The sequence below is a fragment of the Falco punctatus genome, assembly GCF_963210335.1.
Source record: "Falco punctatus genome assembly, chromosome: 8".
NCBI classification, from domain to species: domain Eukaryota; kingdom Metazoa; phylum Chordata; class Aves; order Falconiformes; family Falconidae; genus Falco; species Falco punctatus.
Window position 1 is genome coordinate 14,659,003 of NC_137588.1, and position 22,169 is coordinate 14,681,171.

Sequence of the window (22,169 nt, forward strand, 5' to 3'; positions counted from 1 at the left end):
AGTTTTCACACCTTGGGTGAAGTGTCCACACAACAGATGAGAAGTTACCACAGTAGTCTCAGGTCCAGTCAAGTGTCTCACAAGGTCTCCTCATCTCCAGTGCACTGAGCTGCTCCTCCCTGATCTTCATTTCCACTCCCTAGTGAAGCCAATTTAAAGCCACAGCCTATTTGGTTAGTCACCACCCCCCTCTTAGAAGGAACTTACACTACTGTTTATCTGCTAAAAAAAAATATAAATTTTTGTGCTTTGCCCGAGCCCTGTGCTTTTCCCTTAAAGCCATCCCTCCTTCTAGAGGAATTACAGATGTTTCTAATGGAGCAAAGAGCATTTCAGATTTTTAAAGCCATGTAAATATTAAATCTGGATTGATGGTAAATGTAAATTTTCTATTTCCTCATGCTCTTGGGTACTACAGTAAGTGCTGGAGCAACCCTGAAATTAAGTTTTACCTTCTACTTTACCCATCAACCAAATTTTACTTTGAGTTGGATTACACTGTAATCTTGAATCAATCAGACACAGCACAATTTTTGCTATTACATTTATTCTAGATATATCAAGGTTTAAATCTTATTGAAAGCAGCTACATCCATTGATTGTACATAATCTTCAAATGCTGTTATTCTCTCTTCCAGCATATCTGTTCCAACTTTATCATCTTCAACAACACACTGAATCTGAAGCTTTTTGATACCATACCCAACCGGTACTAGCTTGGCTAAAAAAAAAAAAAAAAAAAAAAAAAAAAAAAAAAGAGAGAAAAAAAGCATTTACTACTCCTTGATTGTGGAATCTCTTAAAAATTCTACAGACTGAACAGACCAAAGTTGTTTGCTGAATACATGAAAACTTAATTTATTCTCTATTACAGGCCGCCTAACCAACACCACAGCATTCATTACAAGGTGCCTGGAAGAATTTCTTTTCAAGGGATTTCCCCCCCCCCCCCTCCAAACCAGTGATGTGGGCGTTCGCTCGCTGCATCAGGAACTGTACAGGGAGATGCAGGATAGCAGAACCAAAGTTTTAAGCTTTTAAAACCTGTATTTGCATCTAAACCTCGCTGCTGCACTCACACACCTTTCTGACAATGTCAGGATACTGAAGTACTGCAGTATTGTAGCTCCTGCGCTGTTTTAGCTGCCTGCGTTTCCACAGATCAGCGCACAGTGACCACAGGTCTACCCATTCATACACCATGGTAAGGGACCACACTATCTCCCCATCCCTGCTTTGAATTTTTCTCCTACTTACAAGATCCCCAGACCAAGCCATCTGCTTGAATGCTTCGAACACACTCCTCCAGTTTGGCCATGTCTGTCTCATCATCCCAAGGTTTCACATCAAGCAAGATTGATGATTTGGCAACCACAGCTGGCTCTGGAGGAAGAACATCACCATTAAAAACTAGGGAATTTTCAAAAATCTCATTATGTGAAGCTGCAAACTAGCTTCACAAAAAGAACTTTTCTGGTTTCATGAATAAGAACCTTTTCACATAGCTGTGACAAGCCTTTTGTATCAACACATATTTAAAAAGTATTTTTTTCAGCTATGCATATCCCAATGTTCAAAATTTAGATACAGGTTTTTCCTGAGAAACACTCCCAAGAAAACAGATTCAGAAGGGGACATTGTTTGTTACATAGGGAGTCCTTTACAGAGGATCCGAGAAGGAGCTTACTGCCATGTAACAGTTTATCTTCCACAGAGGGAATACTGCAACTGTTACGGTTCTGAACAGTTCCAGACCAGTAGCTGTGGAGGGACTTGCCTATCACAGCCTCTTCCCTACAAAGAAAATCCAGAGGTCATCTCCATTTATACAGAAAGCTCAACCTCTGGGTAAAACAAACAAGTATTAAGCAGGACAAAAACTATGTTAAGGTTCCCTCCTGCTATGGGAAAGCCTAAGCTCACAGGCAATTCAAGCAAAACTAATTACTCCTGTCTCGTTCCAGTCAAGCTTAGCTATTACACTTAGATTTAAAAAAGTTCCTGGTAGACATTACTTTTGGACTTCTTTGATTCATATTGGGCCAGACGTTCTTCCCTCAGTTTCTTTGCTTCTTCACTTTCCTGAAAGAGAAGTTTAAAGTTACGGAAAGCCACCAAACCCACACCTCTTTTAAGGTGTTAACAAATTGACTGGCATCCACTCAGGCAAAAACAAATCATCACAACTGTCAGCCGAAAGATGGTGATTTTTTGTTTTATTCATCATGCTAACCAGTCAAAGTAGACAGATTATCCCATTGCAACACATTCCCTTCTGACTCTTAAGTTTTTACCTTCCAAGCTTTTCTGTTCTGCAAAGACAGCTGAATTGGAGAATTTCAAGTAAGATCTGGTATCAAGATCACAAATTTAAGTAACAAAGTAGTGAAGGCAAAACCCCACGTATCTGGGTATTTCTAAAAATCCAAATATAATAGAAAAAAAATCACAAGTACCTCCTCATCATCAGATCCAAAAAGATCAATGTCATCATCATCTTTGCTTTCTGTGGCTGCACCTGTTGTGTCCTCAACATCAGCAGGACCGTATTTCCCCAAAGCCTTCTTTACTCCTGGCAAGCTGAAGAAAAAAAGCAGGTATTAGGAACCTACTCAAATTATCGAAGCAAACACTGCTGATTTGTCAATGAACCTACAACTTTATTTACAGTGAAAATGCTGCGCTGAAAAAATAATCCAATTCTGCTACTTGAAAGCAGAACCTCCCCAAAGACAACCCCCTCAATATTCCTGACATGCTCATTGAGACAAAAAACATATTCCATATTCAAAGACTGTTCGCCTAAGCTGTGATCCTGCCCAACGTTGCTGCTCCACCCAAGTATATGGATAGAAAAAGCTTTCTTATTGGAATAATTTATCTGCAATATATTCTGTGTAGAAATAGTTATCAACTGCTTGTTCATGTTTCCCTAAAAGTATTTTCATTTCTTTAGAAACTAACAGTGGCAGAAAACATGTTGTTGCAAGGTAACAGATCCTCTTCTGACTTCACAAGTTTCAGCGAATGTTTTATTCTGAAAGCTAGCTCACAACAGCAGGCAAGGGACCAAAACCCCCAACTTAATCTTCTCTTATAGCTCATATAGTTCTGTAGTCTTAGGATATGCTCATACTTCTATTGTTACTGTGAACTGCTGCTACAAGTCATAAAACTAGCTTTAGTTTTCAGGAACTGCAAGTAGTTTCAACAGAGTGGACTTCATGAAGCAACTTTATAATCTCAGTCCCCTTCAGCATTGCAAGAGCTTCAGAAATGGACTGCTGACTGAGCCACCCAGCTTCATAAGAGTTCCCTCCAAAAAGGGCAGAGGCATACAGAGGAAGCGGTGTAGCAATACTGACACTGCCTACATACACCGCACCTTTTTAGAGAGGCCTGCAGTCTCAGTGTCTGATGTCAATACAGCACCTTTCATGAACATTAAAATCGCTACAAAAGAAAAAAAGATAACATTTGCTTTCCTATGTCCCCTTCTTTATATGTGCTTCTGCATTGCAAATAATTTTGTTTTATCCTCCAGGACTAAAAACCTGAAAGAACCACTTCCCTTAACTATTATCTTTATTTATTATATTTATCTTTAAAGATCTCTGTAATACTTATTAATCCATTTTGGTGCTACCTCTATGGGGTTGATTACTGATAGGTAACTTCCAGCTTTCAGCAGGTATGTGTAAATGGCAGCAGCAAAATTAAAGTTTTTCTTACAAGCTTTAGCAGAAAGGTCAGCAACTTAACAGAGACAGAATCAGGCTGCCTAAATTCTAAGTGAAAAGTGTAATGCACTGACAGAAGAGGTCGGTTGTTTCTACAGCTGTTCCTGTTCCAACAGCAACACAAAAAATGACGTGGCACCAGTGAAAAACGGTGTTCAAACTCCAAGAGACAAACACAACACTTTGTAGGCCAGTTTGCTCATATATTGCAGCAGTTTAACCATACCTTGCCTTTTGCTTTTCGTACGACTTAATATGATTGTACCACCGAAGAGCATGAAACAAGTCTGCAGGAGGTGGGGCCGCGATTGCTTCAAAGACTGCTATATCAGCCTGAGAAGGGACGTACCTGCGAAGAACAAGCCGAAGTTAGCCCCCTTCCTCGGTGCACGCAGAAGATGTGAAGCAGCCGCCGCCGAGCACAGAGACGACAGCGCCGCAGCAGCAGCTCGGTGCGCCCGCCAGGCTGCTGCTAGGCCCAGCAGCGGGCACCGCACAAAGTGCGGGAAGCCAAGCGGGCTGGGCACCGCGGGCGCGCTGTAGCGGCCCGCATGCTCGGCCAGCTCCGGCGCTACGCCTCCCATAGCGGCTCTAACGGCAGCCGCTGCCGGGGTGGAAACACACGCGTGTGTGAAGGCCCCGCCGCGCCGGCACGGCCCCCGCCCTGCCCCCCCGCGCTGGCTCCCGTTAGGCCAGCGGGCCTCACCGCGGCCTGGCCAGGCTCACGTCCCCGAGCCCCAGCACTCCCCCAGCCTCCTCTCACCCCTCGATATAGCTCCTGTCAGCCAGGAAATCATTGAGGACCCGGAGGCCGGCGGCGGACTTAAGGTCCCCGAAGCCCATGACGGCAGCGGCGCGGCACACACGCTGCAACCCACGCCCTACGCCCGACCGCCGCAAAAAGAGGCTCAGTGTCGCCTGCGCCCTCCTTATATAGCAGCTGGTATCCCTCCGCTACTTCGCACAAACATATATCCCTCCGCAAGAAAGCACTGCGAGGTAGTTCCTCGCGGGTTAGCTGCTCTAGCGTAGGGCGCACAACAGGCGGGATATCAGGGACCTCAGGGAGGATCGGCGCAATAAATGCAAAGTTAATGGCAAAGCTCGGGCAGCTTTTCAGTGTTACAAGGGTACAGTAACATTCCCTATACCGTCGTCGTCCCCGTCGTCCCGCCCCCTCAGGCACCAGCGGAAGTTGTCGGAGTCGGGCGAAGGCAGAAGCGGAAGGAGACGGAAATTGCCGAGTGTGCAGTGTCTGACGGTGGCCGGGAAGGTGTCCGGAGAGCAGCGGAAATTACCGAGTTCCATCGTTCGCCAATACTCTGACGGAAATCCCCGAAGCGGTTAGTTCCGAGGATTGCCGAACGCGCGCGTCAGAGAGCGGCGCGCGCCGCTGAGCCTGCCCGCTCCGGAGGCTGCCGAAGGAGGCTGCGGGCAGCGGCGGGAAGGCCCGAGGCCGCCGCCACAGAGGCCGGGGCGGAGGGCAGCCCGCGCAGCGGTGGGGAAGGCCGCGGCGCCTACGCCGCCCGTCCCGCGTCAGGTAACGGCGGACGCCGTGGCGGGGACTGCGGCGGCAACTCCGCAGCGCGGGGAGGGGCAGGCTGGGGCGGCGGCGCCGCGGACGCCCTCCTCCTGTCGCCGTTCCCGGTGCCCTTGACGGGCTCGGCGGCGGGCCGGGGGCTGCCCGGCCGGCGGCGGCGCCTCCAAGGTGACCCCGCGCCGGGCAGCGCTGCTGCCGGCCAGGCCCTGGGCCCCGGGAGCCGGGCGGCCGGGCTCGCCGCCGCGCTGCACCGTCCGGCAGGGCCCCGGCGCCGTTCCCGGGCAGCGGGGCCGGGGCGGGCGGGCGGAAAGCCCGATGGGCCCGGGCCGGGGCGGGCCGCCTGCCGCGAGCCCCCGCGGTCGCTCGCCAGCGCCAAGCGGCTGCGGCGGTGCCGGCCCCTGCCAGGCTGCTCCTTCCCGCGGGCTCTGGCGGCGGTGCCGGCGGTGCTGCAGCCGGGCTCCAGCTGTGCCGCTCAGCGCCTAGTGCGAGCTGCGTACGTGTGAAGAAGGGATAGGTATAAAAAGGGAACCGCGTCGTGCAGCTTGAGGAAGGAACTTACTCTCTTCTAACTCCGTACGTGTAGGTGCATACGTTCTTTTTTGCAACTAGTACAGAAGTTGCTACTCTGCCTGTTTAAAACCTGTCAGCAAACATTTGAACTGGTAAAAACTGAGTGCTGTTCTCTGTCTTCCCAAAGCGCCATGCTTCGCCTGATTCCTGTCCGCAGAACCTTGGCGGGGGTCGTCCAGTCCTCCAGAGTGCGTGGTAAGTGTCTCTAGTTGATGTGTGCATGTTTGGTGATAAAATCAATGTATCTGTAATGACTTACTGAAGGGCTTGTATTAATACTTTATTTGCGGCTCTGGAATGCCATGTTGCACTGTTTCTAGGACTGGAATCCTACCAGTGCTGTAGAACTGTAAAGTAAGGAGCGTGGGGTCTGATGGTTTGCGTCTAGCAGTAACTGAAAGTTTTTGTTTTCTTTTTCCGTGTCTCTCAGGGCGTACAGCTGCAACAGCAGCCAGCGACCAAATAGAGGTGTTTGTGGATGGTCATCCTGTATTGGTGAACCCGGGAACCACAGTTCTTCAGGTATGGGGAGTGGCATTCTGAATTTTTCTTGGATTCCCCATCTCACTTGTTGACAGCATGTTCTATTCTATGTAGAAAAAAAAAAAACCTAGCAACTTTTATGTTGTTTCTTGCAGTTCTTTAGGGATTATTTTTTTTGCTGACTGTGAGGCAATTTCATGTGGCAGAAATCCTTTGGGGAGTTCAGTGGTTATAAAAAAAGCATCTGCTGTGATTGCCTGAGAGAAGATGCATGCAGCTTGAATCCAGATGGCAAAAATGTATGCAATGCAATAACACTTTGATAAATTCTGGTTTATAGTCTAGCTCTGAACTCTATGTGACCTGGTAGTTTTTCAGAACCTGTTGATTTTATATCTTAAAGAGGTGTCTCAGGTGAATGTGGGATTGTCTCCTTTTGGTTATTAGTTCTTGTGATTCAGAATGCCGATCCTTTGCTGCTTTTATTCTTATTGGTGTAGGAAGAAATAGAACCTGGATCTTCCAGCCTGTACTCGGCATCATTGCTTTTTCAGGCCAAAATTTCAAGTAGATCTTTTTCCAGTCTAACTTATTTTTAAGAAGCCGTTAAATGGGGAAATGGTGTAGTGAACTAGAACACTAACGTGTATAGTGTTTATTTTAAAATACATACCTTATTTTTTGGATACAAGTTACTAATTTATTTAGGCATTAGAATGCCCTCATGAAGAGCTTAGTGTAAAATATTCTTAAGTGATTTTTTTTATTAGCTTTTTAGTTCTGCTTACATGTGATAATTTTTTGTGGAAATCATCAGAAAAAGTAGATCTTGTTAGTTCTTTTCATTGAATTCAGTGGTATTTCTTCTGGCAGGTATAGCTAGCACTATAGCCTAGATCCAGTCAGCCATGGGGATTTTATGCAGGAAAGGCCCTCTTTATCTGTTCTCTGGAAACCTGTCAATCTCTGTCCTATCTTCTTCACACATGTCATGGAAGAATATATGAGTTTGGGCTTCAACTGAATATTGACTATGCTTGAGTACCTCCGTAGAGTGTATTCATGTTGTTGAATTATCAGAAATCATTACGCCCATTGTTGTTTCCTTTATATTTTTCAAAATTTCCTTTTATGCGCTTTTATTTAAATAGTGCATGCATTCTTCAAAAAGTTAATTGTATTGCTGGTGTCCTATCTATTAGAGAGAATTCTCTCTGTTCTTGGAGGAAAAAAGGAAAGACAGGTCAGTTCTCATTTCCTCAGTTAAAAATTACGGAAAAAAATTGTAATTGATTACCTGACATGTTTCTGCTTGATCACAATTTTTTATTTTGGCCACTTCTTAAGATAAAAGGTTGAATGTGCTATATTCCTGAGCACTAATGCTGATACTCTTTGAAAAACTGAGTATTGTTTTATGAGGTGGAACTGAAAGGTCTAAGTAAAATTTAATTTTCCTTTGTTTCTTACTCTTTGTAGGCCTGTGAAAAGGCTGGAATTCAGATACCTCGGTTTTGTTACCATGATCGTCTCTCTGTTGCTGGAAATTGTAGGATGTGTCTTGTGGAAATAGAGAAAGCTCCAAAGGTATTCTATGTGTTTCACAGGAATTGTAATTTTCTGCTGTGCTTGGGGCACAGCATACATATCTTGTAAGTAATTGTACTATCATTAGCACACAGATTGTTGTCATTCAGCTGCTCAAAGCAGGTTTTTCCCTTTTCCCCACTGAACCGCAGTGATTGTCCATGGATCAAAGTGAGTTCTCAGGGATTATTTTGTTCCTGGACATGAGCAACATAGCTGTATGTTTTCAGTCAGATATATTTTTATATTCTGTAATTTAGGCTTCAGCTGCACGTTTTCAGCTGATACTACATAGTTAGTAAACTTCAGATACTATATGAATTTGGCTGTAGGATTAGGATCTGCAGATCTGTTCTAGCTAAACAGTGATTGCAGTTGCTTACTAGTTTGTTTTAATGCATTGTGTACCATTGATAGCTGTTGTAAAATAGCAGTTAACTTCAGGATTGAACACTGTCTTCAGCAGTATTAAGAAATCGATGCAGATAGTTGAGGCATTCTTTTGGAGTTCAGTCTTGGGTTACACATTTATATTCACATAAAAAACTCTTCAGCTCACCTCAACTTGAATTCCATAGTTTGAGCTTTGCATCTCTGGAAATGCTGGTTTATCACTGAAGATAGAAGTTGTGATGGTCTGTCTCATGATGTGATTGAAAAGTAGGAGGTATTTGTTTTCTGAGCAGGAGTTCTTGTTTATCTTGTCATAATCTTGTGATGAATTTTATTCTAGACTCTTTTTGTAGGCTTTGTTCAAATGTCTCATAAATGATGCATACTCTGAACTTCAGTTCTAGAGGTTTTCTCTGCTGAATCTATTTGATTTGCCCTACGACTGTTACAGCTGGCTTTTCTTCTTGCTATAACTACTTGAATTGGAACCCAAAAGTGTAACATTTTCAACTCCAAAAGTAAAGAAATCATAGCTAATGTAAGCTTTTTATATAGCAAATTAATAATCAGTATGGCTTCTAGTGACTTTATTGGTTTGATTTTCTTCATTGTTGTTTTGTTTTTTTTATCCTTGCAGCTATCTTTATTTTTAACAATATGTTAAATTAATAACAGATGCCTATGTAAGAACTGGGGGGATGCAGAGGTTGAGGTTTGTGCCCATGTTGAGGAGAAATATGTTGTGTTCATGCTTGTTTTTTATGATGATTGCAGCCAGTTGCTGCTTGTGCCATGCCAGTAATGAAGGGCTGGAACATACTGACAAACTCTGAGAAGTCCAGGAAAGCAAGGTACCTTTCTTTTAGCCTCCTATAGCTGATTAGTTGCACTATCTGCTAAACAATGTAAAGCTGATATTAACTTTAATTCCTGAACCCAACAGAGAGGGTGTAATGGAGTTCCTGCTGGCAAATCACCCATTGGACTGTCCTATCTGTGATCAGGGTGGAGAATGTGATCTACAGGTACAACAACCAATTAAATTGTGTAGGCTTATTTATTAATATTCTTGTCCTAGGTGAAATTGTGTTTTTTCAGCAGCCTGGAAATGTCAGTTTTCTGTTGTCTGTTCTAGGATCAATCGATGATGTTTGGCAGTGATAGGAGTAGATTTAGAGAGGGAAAACGTGCTGTGGAGGACAAGAACATTGGCCCATTAGTCAAAACAATCATGACTCGGTGTATACAGTGCACTCGATGTATCAGGTAACATCCTTTATTTTTCACTGGAGAGAATACTGAGCAGGCATATTTATATCAGTTTGTTACTTGTGAAAGAAACACCATGAGGGACAGTCAATATTTTTTATTTATTTTCTGACTACTTAAGAATTTTATTTCTGGTAGGGACTGATGCTGGTTTTGCTGAGCCACCAGACAGTTGTCATACAGGAAACAGAAAGGTGGTTGAAACATGAAAGTGAAGTCAAGGGTTCTACAGGGCAGAACTGATCTCATGGTATTAGTGCCAGAATGGATTTTAAAACATTGATTGATTTCCACAGCCACAGTTGCAAGATTTATTTATTCTTCACAGCCTTTGGCAGCTATATTTATGCTGTTCTGTAGTCCTGAGATTCAGTACCAGCTACCCTGAGCCAGATGGAAAAGAATACAATGTACTTAGTTCCAGAAGGAACTTGTTAGTTAGGACTGATCTTGGACTCAGGGTGTGAAATTCAATGAGCACTGAATTGCTCTGGTTTTTGATTTTACTCTTACCTAATTTTTGTAGCTGTCTGAATGAAATTCTGCAGCTGTATAGTCCTGCATGTGATGGCACGAGTAATGCATCTGAACAATTGTTGTTTTCTTTAAGGTGAATGAACTAAGGGTAATGTTTTATCCTTAGAAAATGAGATAAGGGATGAAAAACGTGCTTTGTTGCTGTTGTACATTCCAGATCTGGTTTTCATTCTTTTTGCATCTACCAGGTTTGCTAGTGAGGTTGCAGGGGTAGATGACTTGGGAACAACCGGAAGAGGAAATGATATGCAAGTTGGTACTTATGTTGAAAAAATGTTCATGTCTGAGTTATCAGGAAATATTATTGACATCTGCCCAGTTGGTGCTCTTACTTCCAAGCCATACGCCTTTACTGCACGCCCATGGGAAACAAGGTGTGTATCTTAACTCATACTGCAGAAGCAGCTTTCTCTGTTTGTCATACACTTTGTCTTAGAATATGTCCATCTATGATACCAAGGGTTTTCTCTGATGTTTATCCTCTGCGTTTTTGTGGTAGGCTTTTCCATAGACTGAATCTAAAACAAATTCTGTTATTCACTCACAGGCCATTCAAGAAAAGAAAGAATGTTATAATTTGTAGACTGTTCTTCTCTTATTTTTACCCTAAAATGTTTTGGATGTGTAGGCTATGCTGGTTGCTCAGTTGAAGAAGTTGTGTAAAGGAAGATTCAAGTTCATTATCTCAGTAATTGTTGAGGATATAATTTACAATACCTCATGAAACTAAGCTTTTATGTATATCTAAAAACCTACAGCATGCTGTTGTTGTTTTTGTTACACAGTCTGGTTTTTATGGTTTAACCAGGCAGGTAGTTAAACACAACACAGCTGCTCACTGTCCCCTCAACCCTCCCAGCCCGGTGGGATGTGGGAGAGCATTGAGGGAGGGGAAAAAAAAGTAAAATTAGTGGGTTGAGATAAAGACGGTTTAATAAGACAGAAAAGGAAGGGAAAATAATAATAATGATGATAAAAGAATTAGAATATAAAAAATAAGTGATGCACAATGCAGTTTGTCATCACCTGCCGACTGATGCTCAGCTGGTTCCTAAGCAGTAGCCCCCAGCCAGCTTTTCCCCCCTTTTTGTACCAAGCATGATGTCATATGGTATGGAGTACATCCCTTTGGCCAGTTTGAGTCAGATGTGCTGGCTGTGTCCCCACCCAGCTTCTTGTGCCCCCCCCAGCCTGCTCGCAGGTAGGGTGGTGTGAGAAGCTGAAAAGCCCCTGACAATGTAAGCACTGCTTAGCAACAACTGAAACAGCATGTTATCAACATTACTGTCATTCTAAATCCCAAATACAGCAGTGTGCCAGCTGCTAGGAAGAAAATTAATGCTCTCCTAGCTGAAACCAGGTCAGCATCCACCCCTTATTCTATATCATTAATGTCATGCACAGGTCCCACACTTTCTAATGCATCCTTTACAGTCTTTTGATATGTATACACAGATACTATTCTTTTAGTTAATGGGTCATCCCTTTAAAGTGGCTGTTGAGTTCATTTAGTCCATGACTTTGGGCTCCATTTGTCTTAATAGTCTTTCAGGGCTGGTGAGATGGTGCGAGGTATTTGAATGTTGCATGCTGAAGCTCTTCTGGTTTTATCATTGCTGCACTTTGCCCAGTTTTATCAAAATTCATTCTTCATTAATCTGGCTAATTTTTATTGTAATACTGTTCATATGGTATATAACAACCATAGTAGTGATGACATACAGTATTATATAGCAATTAAAGTCATACAATTCAAATCATTGGATATTCTCAGTCAGAATCAAATCCCCTTGAGGTACACATCAGGCTTCCCCATCCTTCCATATTACCCGCCAAGTGCACCCAGGTCCTTCAGCAAAAGCAGTCCCACGGATGGGTTTGCCTTTGCCTGAAGCAGGAGTAACTGAGACAGTCTTCCTCAGCATATTTATGTGCACTACAGGGACTTTGTGTGTACTCCTAATTATCCAGCCTCGGGGAAGATCTCTGGGGGGTATTCTTAAATGGCTGTTCAACCCTAAACAAGACCTAAAACACATTCAGGAGACGTAGCAATAAAAAAAAAAGACATTTCAACATCTTGAGGATATTCAGAATTCTCAAGAGCTACTGTTATTAGCATGGAGGAGCAGGGGAAGGTGGAGGAAGCTATCTCCCCCACAGACTGGCGCTCTGAGGAGAAAACGTAAAAGGTGTAATTATTAATAGCTTCCGATAGATGGCTCCCGAAGTATCGAGATGATGGCAGTGCTGAGTATGAATATCAGATCAGTCTTGCGACGAGTGATTTTATCATGCCATAAGGCAGTGTTGAAGTACAACAAAAGGATAACCTTAGCCCAGCCCCCAGAGGTGATAAACAGCACAACAGGGAACGCATACTGCAAGTAAGGTTTATGTGATGCAACCCTGACGACAAGCGCAGCAACTCTGAGAGCAAATAAATCAAGGTTGTGACCAGTGACTATAAAACTAATATAATGAATGCTAATAACTAATTTGTTTTAACACGCAGTGGTCAGATCTGTGTCCCCACGTCGGGTGCCAAAAATGACTCTCATGGTTTAACCCTGCAGGTAGAAACACCACACAGCTGCTCGCTTGTTCCCCCCTGCCACCCTCCAGTGGGATGGGGGAGAGAACTGAGGTGGGGGGTAAAAAAAGGTAAAATTAGTGGGTTGAGGTAAAGACGGTTCAATAGGACAGAAAAGGAAGGGAAATAATCACAGAATGCTCAGGGTTGGAAGGACCGCTGGAGATCATCTAGTCCAACCCCCTGCTAGAGCAGTTTCACCTAGAGCAGGTTGCACAGAGTCACGTTCATGTCTGTGTGGGTTTTGAATGTCTCCAGAGGAGATATCATCATCATAATGATAAAAGAAATAGAATATATGAAATAAGTGATGCACAGTGCCCGTGACCCACCAAACAATGGCCAGCCAGTTCCCAAGCAGTGGCCCCTAGCCAGCTTTCCCCCTAGTTTGTATACTGAACATGATGGTATGGGGTATTCGTTTGGCAGATTCTTTTGCCCTCCAGCCTACTTGTTGGTAGGATGGTGTGAGAAGCAGAGAAGTCCCTGACTTAATCTAAACACTGCTTAGCAACAACAGAAGCATCAGTGTGTTACCAATATTATTCCTTTTCTAAATCCAAAACACTGCACTGTGCTAGCTGCTAGGAAGGAAATTAACTCTATTCCAGCTGAAACGAGGACACTTGCTGCTCGTATATAGAAAACTGCAAATGGTTTATTTGTTCTTCTACACAGGAAGGTAGAGTCAATTGATGTTCTTGATGCAATTGGAAGCAACATCATAGTGAGCACGAGAACTGGAGAAGTGATGAGGATTTTGCCAAGGCTGCATGAAGATATCAATGAAGAATGGATTTCTGACAAAACGAGGTGTGTGGGAAGTGTTTGTACCTGCATGTGCACGCGTTGAAGGCACACTTTGCAGAACCAGATGTGTGGACAGTAGCACTGATTTCTGGATTCTACTGCTAATACTGTAAAGCTATAGTGAAGAATGATTAGTAAAACCTATTTAAAATATAATTGAGGTCACCGAGTTTTCTAATGTTTTCATTTTTGTAGTGGTTTTTTTTTTTTTACAGTAACTTCTCTGTTTGTATCAGATTTTTTTGCTTGTTTTTGAGAAGGAAAAGTTAAACTTTCAGGGGAAATGTTTCTTGTGTTTATCTTTTCTAATCATTGCAAGCTGTTAGAAAACTCGGTTGCAGAAAATAGTATACACAATTATCTTTGCCTTTGCGCTTTAATAATATTAGTGGTGTTCACTTAGGTTTGCTTATGATGGTCTGAAGCGCCAGAGACTTACGCAGCCAATGATCAAAAATGAAAAAGGACTATTTGTTTATGCCTCATGGGAGGATGTATTAAGTCGTGTTGCTGGTGTGGTAAGAACAATTTTCAATATATGTAGCATAAAATCAATTTCTAAAGCTGGACGTATTACAATGATTAATATGAAAACAGTTGTGTAGAAAAGAGCTTTTTTTCTTTAGGGTTAGAGGGGAGCATTTGCCTTCTAATCCATTGTATTTCCACTTAAGTTTCTTTTGAATATTATTTCCTGTTTCATGGATTAGACCATCTGAAGAACTTTGTCTTATCATGATTTCACTTGGGGAAATTACTTTTATTTAAATAGGAAACTAAACTGTTCTTCATAAACTTAGGAGGAAGCAACTTTCCTGAATTACTCTGATCTGCCTGAAGACTTCTTTAAATTTAAACTGTGCTATCACCACTTTTGCCATCAAAGCCATTAATTCTTTATTACTTATATCTGAATTGTGCTTGCCTCAGTGCTTTCTCTGAGTAGTGATTGATTCTGCTGCTTAAATGAAGTGCTGCATGACTGCTCTGGATTTTGATTAAAAATTTTATGTGGGACGAAGTAGAATTGAATAACTGTAATTGAACTTTCCTCAAAGATGTTTTTGCCCGTGGTACAGTAGCAGGGTTTGTTACGAGAGCTATTGCTTCTCAGGTAATACCTTTGAGTTGAGTTTACTACCTGAGCTCGCGTTATGGAAGTTTGTATTCTGTCTGCACTGTAGCTTCATTAAAATAAAAGCATTCACCGGTCTTCCTCTCCTCACCAAATGAGAAATAGCCACATCTGAGCAATAACTCAAGTGGGAGAGACCTGCACAGAATACAGAGAGCTGTTCTTCGCTCATCATGAGCTCAAGGAGCTGGAGTTGCTGCCTTGCAGAAGTCAGACACTGCTGGTCCGTTTGTGCCGCTCCAGGCCAGCAGTTGCTCCACTGGCTTTGACACGTGCTAATGGAACAAACATTTACCCGGGCTAAATGGGAATTTATTTCAATAGTTTATGCTTTCTCTCTCTCCAGCTACAGGCTGTCCAAGGTAAGGAAGTAGCCGCAATTGTAGGAGGACTGGTGGATGCAGAAGCACTAATAGCTCTGAAAGACTTACTGAATAGAGTAAACTGTGATACACTTTGCACTGAAGAGGTCTTCCCTACTGCTGGAGCTGGGTAAGAGTTTAGGCAAAGCCTGTCTGTAATTAGTACGTTAATGAACTTCCCAGTCAGCAGATCATCTCATGGTAAGATTCTGAAATGACCAAGGGTAGCAATTGCTGATGCATTAGCAGGTTTTGTTTGAATTTACAATATTTATGTGTAGAGTATTTATGGATTGTGAGTTGATACGTAGTCTCTACTACAACATAGGGTTGCACGCTTTGCTGTATATTGAGGTTGCTGCAGTTTAACAGTAGGCTACTGAAAGCCAGTTATAGTCTTGTGAGTTAGATAATTTAAGTCTATTTGTATTTGTGTTGTGAAAACTATAATATAATTATGATCTTGTAAACTGTAATAGCAGATAAAGTTTGTGAAGGCTGACAATAACTGTAAATGTAGGAAATATCCACGCTGTAATTCCTTTAATGTTTTCCTGTCTCCGATACTCATGAAAGAGAGAAGCTCTTACTTCCTATTTGGGTTAGTAATTTGGATTTTGAGAAATCTTTTCTTTTCCCCCTCCTTTCTTTTCCTGAGATAAAAAAATGTTTTGAGCATCTATAATCTTTACCGTATCTTCATTTCTTACCTTTACTGAATTCTCATCCTTTTTTTTTTTTTTTTTTTTAACACTTTTTGGTTATAGCACAGATTTGCGCTCTAACTACCTGCTTAATACCAAGATTGCTGGAGTGGAGGAGGCAGATGTCCTGCTTCTGGTTGGCACCAATCCACGCTTTGAGGCACCACTTTTTAATGCTAGAATTCGAAAGAGGTTTGTATTCCTTGGTGGCGAATAAGCACGGAAATCCATCTAGATTTGATACAATGCTCAGGTGGAGCTGCAGGCAGTAAATTGAGAGCGTTCATCCAGACGGACTCACTGGATTTAGTTCACCTTTTAGTAAAGGGAAAGGTGATATATGTGTAGACAAAAGGGGTCTCTTCTCCCTGTAGTGTATAGTTACGTTTTGTTCATTCTCACTTTGACATTTTATTTAAGTTCATAAACTCAGACATTTATTCCTTTGTTATATTACACAGACACCTCAGATTTTGTCTTACAGAAGTTTGTTAAAGCATATCCCTTAAAGAATTATTTTCAGCATCGGTTTGCTGCTTTTTGTATTGTTGTAACAAATCAGACTTGCTGATTTTAGAAGCAGTCATTCAAGTTTAACATCTTTGGCAAGTAATGTGGCTTTCCCAAATTTTTGAACATAGCTAAATCAACAAAAAGATATATCAGGAGACAAATAAGGTTTATAAAAGTCTAGTTCTTCCTAACGCGCAGATCTTCCAAAATACATCAATTTAGACAACCGCGGCCTTAAAACTTTGAGAGGAAAAAATGCAATGAGATTTATGAACAATTCATATATTTTTATAAGACTGTGCTGAGAGCTGCAAAAAAGGAAAATTTCTAGCCAGCTGATTTTTTTTCTCTGTTTATCTAACAAATAAGTGGATTTCTAAAACTGAGCACTACCAAATCCAGAATTCTTTCTTCCTACCAATGACTTAACTTTAATTCTGAAGTAACTAAGAGTTAAGTCAAGCTAAACAAACGTAGCTGTAGGTGTGGGATTTTGTTTCATTTGTTTTTGCCTAATGCTGGAAAAGTGTTTTTTTTTTTAAAGTTGTAGCACTTGGTTTTATGCAACCTTTTTTTCCACTGAATTGGCACAAGTTTGAGGGGAGGGAGTTGAGTTAGGAAATTCTTACATAAGGTGTGTTGCTGCACTGGTCCCTGAATGTATATAAAGAAATAGTCCTTCTAAAAAAACCTAAGCTTGCTTAACAGTCAGAATAATGCTAATGTGCATCTTACCAAAATAGTGAATGCCTTTGAAAGAATTTACATCCTATTTCAAGTTACTGCTGAAGTTATAATTAGTGGCTTTCGTTGAGTAAAGCTTTGTATTTCTTCAATTTTTATAAAATGTTTGCTGTGTTTTCAGCTGGCTTCACAATGACTTGCAGGTGGCCCTTGTTGGCTCTCCTGTGAATCTGACCTACACATATAACCATCTAGGAGAGTCCCCACAGATACTGGAGGACATTGCCTCTGGAAAACACGCATTCTGCAAGGTACACACAATTTATGAGTGTGACACTTAAATTTCATATATATTGAATAATAATCTGCATTCCTCACAGAGATGGATTTGAAGTACTGTATTGTATATGGGTTTATTTGCTTTTAATGACACTCAGAGATGAGGTAATGATTAGTATGCACCAGGTATGTGTGAACTGTTTACTATATTCACGTGTGTCAAACTTTGCAGTGCAGGAAACTCCTGGAATATTTTTTGATATCAAATGGGCTGTTTCAGCTGCTGCTGTTTCCACTTAAATGTCTGGTTCTCAAGAGTATAGTCCTGTATTGACAGGATAGTGTACTCCTTATAGCAGTTGCTCTTGGTCATTGTTTCACTCTGAGATGAAGCCGTTTCAGAACCATAGCTTTGCATGGAAGACTTACGTACAAATTACAGGATTTATTACATTGTCTGCACCAAGAATTGTCTTCAGTGTCATGGAATGAATTTCTTGATTCTTCACTTGCACAGGTTCTCGACCAGGCCAAAAAGCCAGTGGTGGTGGTAGGCAGTGCAGCGCTGCAGCGCAGTGATGGAGCTGCTATCCATGCTGCTGTTTCCACCATTGCACAAAATGCCAGGACTAAGAGCGGTGTTGGTTCTGATTGGAAAGTCATGAACATCCTCCACAGGTTTGCTTTAAAGCTTTTTTGGGAACCATTTTCATTCACACTGGGCCTCCACAAGTTACCGTATGTGTGCAGAATTCTGTGTACACACAAGCAGGTTATCAGGTTAGAATTTATACTCCTGTAGGGAATATAAAAAATAGAAGTACAAACCAACAGAAACCTTTTAATAAAAATGGGTTCCTTGACTGGCAAACTTTTCTGGCTCTCCATGAGATTTTATTGATCTATTATTTAAATGTAGAATGTAAATTTATAAGTATAGAATACCAGAGAGCTTAATAACATACCACAGTCCTCAGCAGAATGCACAGCAGACCTCTGTCATTGCTGAATGATTGCTTTTTATCTACAGGAAGAAAATCAAACAAAATAGCAAGAGTATTTAAGTAATACAGTTTCTTAATTGTGCAGTTTCTTAACTGAATAGTTAATAGAAAAGCTTCAAAGCTTTTAGTTTTAGGGCTTTTGATCTTAGCTATTCAGTTTATTGGGATATTATTCCTTTTAACAAGCAAGCCTCGCTTGAGACAGTCCTTCCCCACTCTCTTTCTAAAACTCTGTCAAATTGACAACCTCCATAAAGGAAAAATTATTTCAGCAAATAAATGTAGTGGCATTTTGCATTCAGACACCCAACAGAGTCCTCCTGCCAAAAGCAGCTTAGTTGATGTAAAACTAGTATAGCAAGATTAAAGCTTGGTCCTCGGAAGGAAACTTGGATATAAAATCCTGCTGTTGAAACTGAAACCAAAACACTGATGAGTTAAAGAACACTTATGATACCTTTTTTTTTTATATGTGGTTTGGGAGTCTTCCATGTTACTGATGTTCATGCTTTTGGTGCACCATCCTCTCTACCTTAAGTGCATAAAGCAACTGAACTTATTGGAACCTATATGTTTGATTATGTCAGACAAACAGGAGTAACACTGAAAGATCTGTACTCTACAGAGATGATTTTTTTTTTGTCCTTTTAAATGCGATTGCAAGTCTGGCACCTGATTATGCAAAACTGTTGATTTGGAAAAGACAACTGCCAGAAAATGAGAATGATTATTTCATTCTTTCAGAAGTATTTTTACATGTGAATAAATGAATAGTGATGCAGTAGTGGTCTTAACTCTTAGATGCTTTAGAGTAGCGGATGTTCCAGTGCTGGTCTTTCATCTTCCACATGAGTGCCCTAAATTAAAGGACTGTTGAGTTCAGTTCATAGCTGCAATGTGAACCTTGATGTTCCAGGTGACAAGTGAGCTGCCTGCCACTAGGTCCTGACCTGGAATGTCTGCCTTTATTTTGCTATCTCATCTTAAATAGGTGAGATTCCCCATGAAAACTTCAAATGGCATCAGTTTGTCAAAATGCAAAACCAACCTGATATTCTGTCAAATCTGCTGTCAAAAAATTTTCAGCTTTCTTCATGCTTAATTTTTGTTCCGTTACTGTTAGAGACCTCCTATGTCCCTACAAAATATTTAGTCAAAAAAAGAAGTTCATCTGCTCTGATGGGAGAGGGAAAATTCTGAAACAACTTGAACTCATAATGTGTTTGTTCCTGCAGGGTTGCAAGCCAGGTAGCTGCCTTGGATCTGGGTTTCAAACCAGGAGTGGAGGCAATTAGGAAAAATCCTCCCAAATTATTGTATCTCTTGGGAGCAGACTCAGGTTGTATAACACGTCAGGATTTGCCAAAGGATTGTTTTATCATCTATCAAGGTAATTAGTAGATGTAAATTATCCAATAGCTGGAGAGAAAGCCTGAACAGTGGCGTATTCTCCCAAACATATCTGACACTTTGATGAATTCTAGCCTTTATTTTCTACCAAGAAATGGAACTTCCAACACATAACTGAGATGCTGGTTACCTATTTCTTAGGTAAAGATGAGAAACTGTTGATAAATAATAAGGGAATATAAACCACTCAGGTCTTCTGGAGCATAGCTTGAAACCTGGCAGACAAAATGGCATTGGTTCCCAGCTGTTCTATCACACCAAAACGTGCTTGTTTCAGGCGCGTCCCCAAAGCTGAGTGACTATAGAGACCGAACTACCATTGACTACTGCTTGTAGTCTGTTCATTTTCCCCAAAGTATTAGGCAAGTAAGACCTCTGAGCAGTCACCCTAGTAGGTTTTATATTAATGGTTAAACGAACCTTAGGAGCTCCTTTTTTTCTGGGAAAATCTGTATTGTGTTAATAAAGCATTTCTTTTTATTTTGACTTACTAATGTCTTACATGGTTGTGTACTGTTTCCTCTTTCCATGTATTTAGGACATCACGGGGATGTGGGAGCTCCTATGGCTGATGTTATTCTCCCAGGAGCAGCATATACAGAGAAGGCAGCTACGTATGTGAACACGGAGGGTAGGGCCCAGCAGACAAGAGTAGCAGTAACACCTCCTGGGATGGCAAGGGAAGACTGGAAAATTATTAGAGCTGTCTCTGAGGTACTGTTGCTGTTGTGAATTGCTTCTAATAGAAGTATACGGAGAGGTTAAGTTCTTCTTATATTGAAAAGTGTTTCCAAAAAAGAGGTGCATTTTCAGGGAAATACACAACTGTAGTCTTAAGAAGTAATGTTTTGTATTGAATCCTTTGTTAATTCTGTGAGTTAAATCATTGTTTCCCTTTTGAGGATAGCACTAATATTGTGGCTGCTGTATGCTGTTGGAACGCATAACGGGTGAAGTTTTGCAAATTCTGCAGTGGCTTCAGAGGAAATTGGTGGGAGGATGTAGTTTCTTGCTTTTCAGAAAGAGAACAACGTGAACTCTGAGGACAGGGTCTGTTATCATTAGATAAGGTCAAATATGTGCTTACTACTCACTGGGTACAAGATGCATTGATAATTGTATCAACTTTTATATCATTTGGTGGTAAGCTAGGGAAAGTACAAGTGACATCAGTATGGAAGGAGAAAAGTACTTCTTGTCTTCACGCACACACCCCCCACCACCACCTTTGTATAGGAAACATGACAGCTTAGGTTTTTTGACATAGGGAAATTTAACTGTAGGCATCAGAAGTCCAATAAAATACTGTGACTTTGCTTCAGTTTGTACATTATAACTATCTGTGTTTTCAGGAGTGTAGATTTTTCTTGATTTTACTTTAGTTATGTTAATTGGCTGGTAATCTAAATTATTATGTATTAAATTCCTATACTTGATGGCCTTTCTTTCTGTGAATCTCTTAGTTGGCTGGTATGACCTTGCCTTATGAGAACCTTGATCAAATACGGAAGCGTTTAGAAGAAGTATCTCCTAATCTGGTTCGATATGATGATGTGGAAGGGGCTAACTACTTCAGCCAGGCAAATGAATTGTCAAAGGTAATCAAAACTGAAGCATCTGGGCTTGATTTAGTGCTGTTACATAGCTTGATGCCTTTTAAAGAAATGGGCCTTCTTCAAATGTAGTACTACAAGCATGCTTTGACCTGCAGTGAATGCAGAATTCACTAAGCAAATGCTTTGGTAATGAGTTCCTATCATAAAACTGACTTTTTTTTTTTTTTCTTTTTTCCCCTGTTACAGTTAGTGAAGCAACAGCTTCTTGCTGATCCTCTTGTTCCGCCTCAGCTCACAATAAAAGACTTTTATATGACAGGTATGTATAGTATGGCCTTTCCATTCTGAAATCAGCAATACATTTTACTTTAGTTTTACAGGAAGATTCTTGTGAAGCATGCGAAGCTTTTCACTAAGATATACAGGATTTGAGTCTTTTGAAGAAACAAAATTTTCCAGTGAAATGATTTGGAATTTGCAGAAAGCACAAGAGTATTGGACTGTATTTTCAACTAAGCAATTTTCTTTATCCTCTTTGTATGCAGTCTTGTACTAAATCTCTTTTATATTGTATCTGTATATTTTTGCAAATGAACAGTAAAAACACACTGACATGTGTTTGGATTTTTGTTTTGTTTTTTTTTTCAGATTCAATCAGTAGAGCATCCCAGACGATGGCCAAGTGTGTGAAAGCTGTTGTTGAAGGTGCTCATGCAGTAGAAGAGCCAGCCAGCTGCTAGAGACTAATCAGACTGCACCCACCTCCATCCAAGTATATGTTGCAGTTAACTGCTGTGACTGATTTTCTTTTCTTCCAAAAATCTATTTGCTACATCGTTGTATTTCTTCATTCACATTTTCATCAATTCAAATAGTCCCATATTATAGGACTGTCATTGTGTCTGAGAGAATGTGCAGCACTCAACTTACTGTACCCAGAGGCAAGCATACATGATGACTGTATACAAATAAATTATAATACCAAACAGTCCATGACCTA

The 22,169-nt window shown here is 41.2% G+C and overlaps 2 protein-coding genes across 3 annotated transcripts; one reads left to right on the forward strand and one right to left on the reverse strand.

Annotated features, from left to right (window-relative positions):
- Positions 1–530: 530 nt before the first annotated feature.
- On the reverse strand, positions 531–4,660 carry EEF1B2 (eukaryotic translation elongation factor 1 beta 2). The gene is made up of 6 exons (XM_080400219.1): positions 4,504–4,660; positions 3,967–4,089; positions 2,457–2,580; positions 2,016–2,082; positions 1,258–1,383; positions 531–721 (listed from the first exon to the last, which is right to left on the reverse strand). Exons 1-6 carry the CDS (start codon positions 4,581–4,583, stop codon positions 567–569), a joined length of 675 nt encoding a protein of 224 aa, XP_080256345.1. The 5' UTR covers positions 4,584–4,660; the 3' UTR covers positions 531–566.
- Positions 4,661–4,807: 147 nt separating this feature from the next.
- Positions 4,808–22,160, forward strand: NDUFS1 (NADH:ubiquinone oxidoreductase core subunit S1). 2 transcript variants are annotated; one of them, XM_080400182.1, is made up of 19 exons: positions 4,808–5,083; positions 5,978–6,045; positions 6,281–6,372; positions 7,813–7,920; positions 9,088–9,164; positions 9,257–9,338; positions 9,449–9,579; positions 10,308–10,493; positions 13,391–13,525; positions 13,926–14,040; positions 15,004–15,149; positions 15,787–15,915; positions 17,102–17,231; positions 17,717–17,877; positions 19,439–19,593; positions 20,152–20,327; positions 21,077–21,211; positions 21,416–21,488; positions 21,818–22,160. In XM_080400182.1, exons 2-19 carry the CDS (start codon positions 5,982–5,984, stop codon positions 21,907–21,909), a joined length of 2,187 nt encoding a protein of 728 aa, XP_080256308.1. In that variant the 5' UTR covers positions 4,808–5,083; positions 5,978–5,981; the 3' UTR covers positions 21,910–22,160. The 2 variants fall into 2 exon arrangements, with proteins under 2 accessions (XP_080256308.1, XP_080256307.1); XM_080400181.1 differs by lacking the exon at positions 4,808–5,083 and adding an exon at positions 5,096–5,280.
- Positions 22,161–22,169: the final 9 nt, after the last annotated feature.

What these genes read in the sequence shown, in the direction of transcription:
- NDUFS1 (XM_080400182.1), top strand. Translation starts at nt 5,982, where the DNA reads ATGCTTCGCCTGATTCCTGTCCGCAGAACCTTGGCGGGGGTCGTCCAG. An exon ending in GTCATGAACATCCTCCACAG is followed by an intron (nt 17,878 to 19,438) that starts GTTTGCTTTAAA and finishes TTGTTCCTGCAG; the next exon opens with GGTTGCAAGCCAGGTAGCTG. An exon ending in AGGCAAATGAATTGTCAAAG is followed by an intron (nt 21,212 to 21,415) that starts GTAATCAAAACT and finishes CCCCTGTTACAG; the next exon opens with TTAGTGAAGCAACAGCTTCT.
- EEF1B2 (XM_080400219.1), bottom strand. Translation starts at nt 4,583, where the DNA reads ATGGGCTTCGGGGACCTTAAGTCCGCCGCCGGCCTCCGGGTCCTCAAT. An exon ending in TACGAAAAGCAAAAGGCAAG is followed by an intron (nt 2,581 to 3,966) that starts GTATGGTTAAAC and finishes TTTTTTCTTCAG; the next exon opens with CTTGCCAGGAGTAAAGAAGG. An exon ending in TTGGATCTGATGATGAGGAG is followed by an intron (nt 2,083 to 2,456) that starts GTACTTGTGATT and finishes CTTCTCTTTCAG; the next exon opens with GAAAGTGAAGAAGCAAAGAA.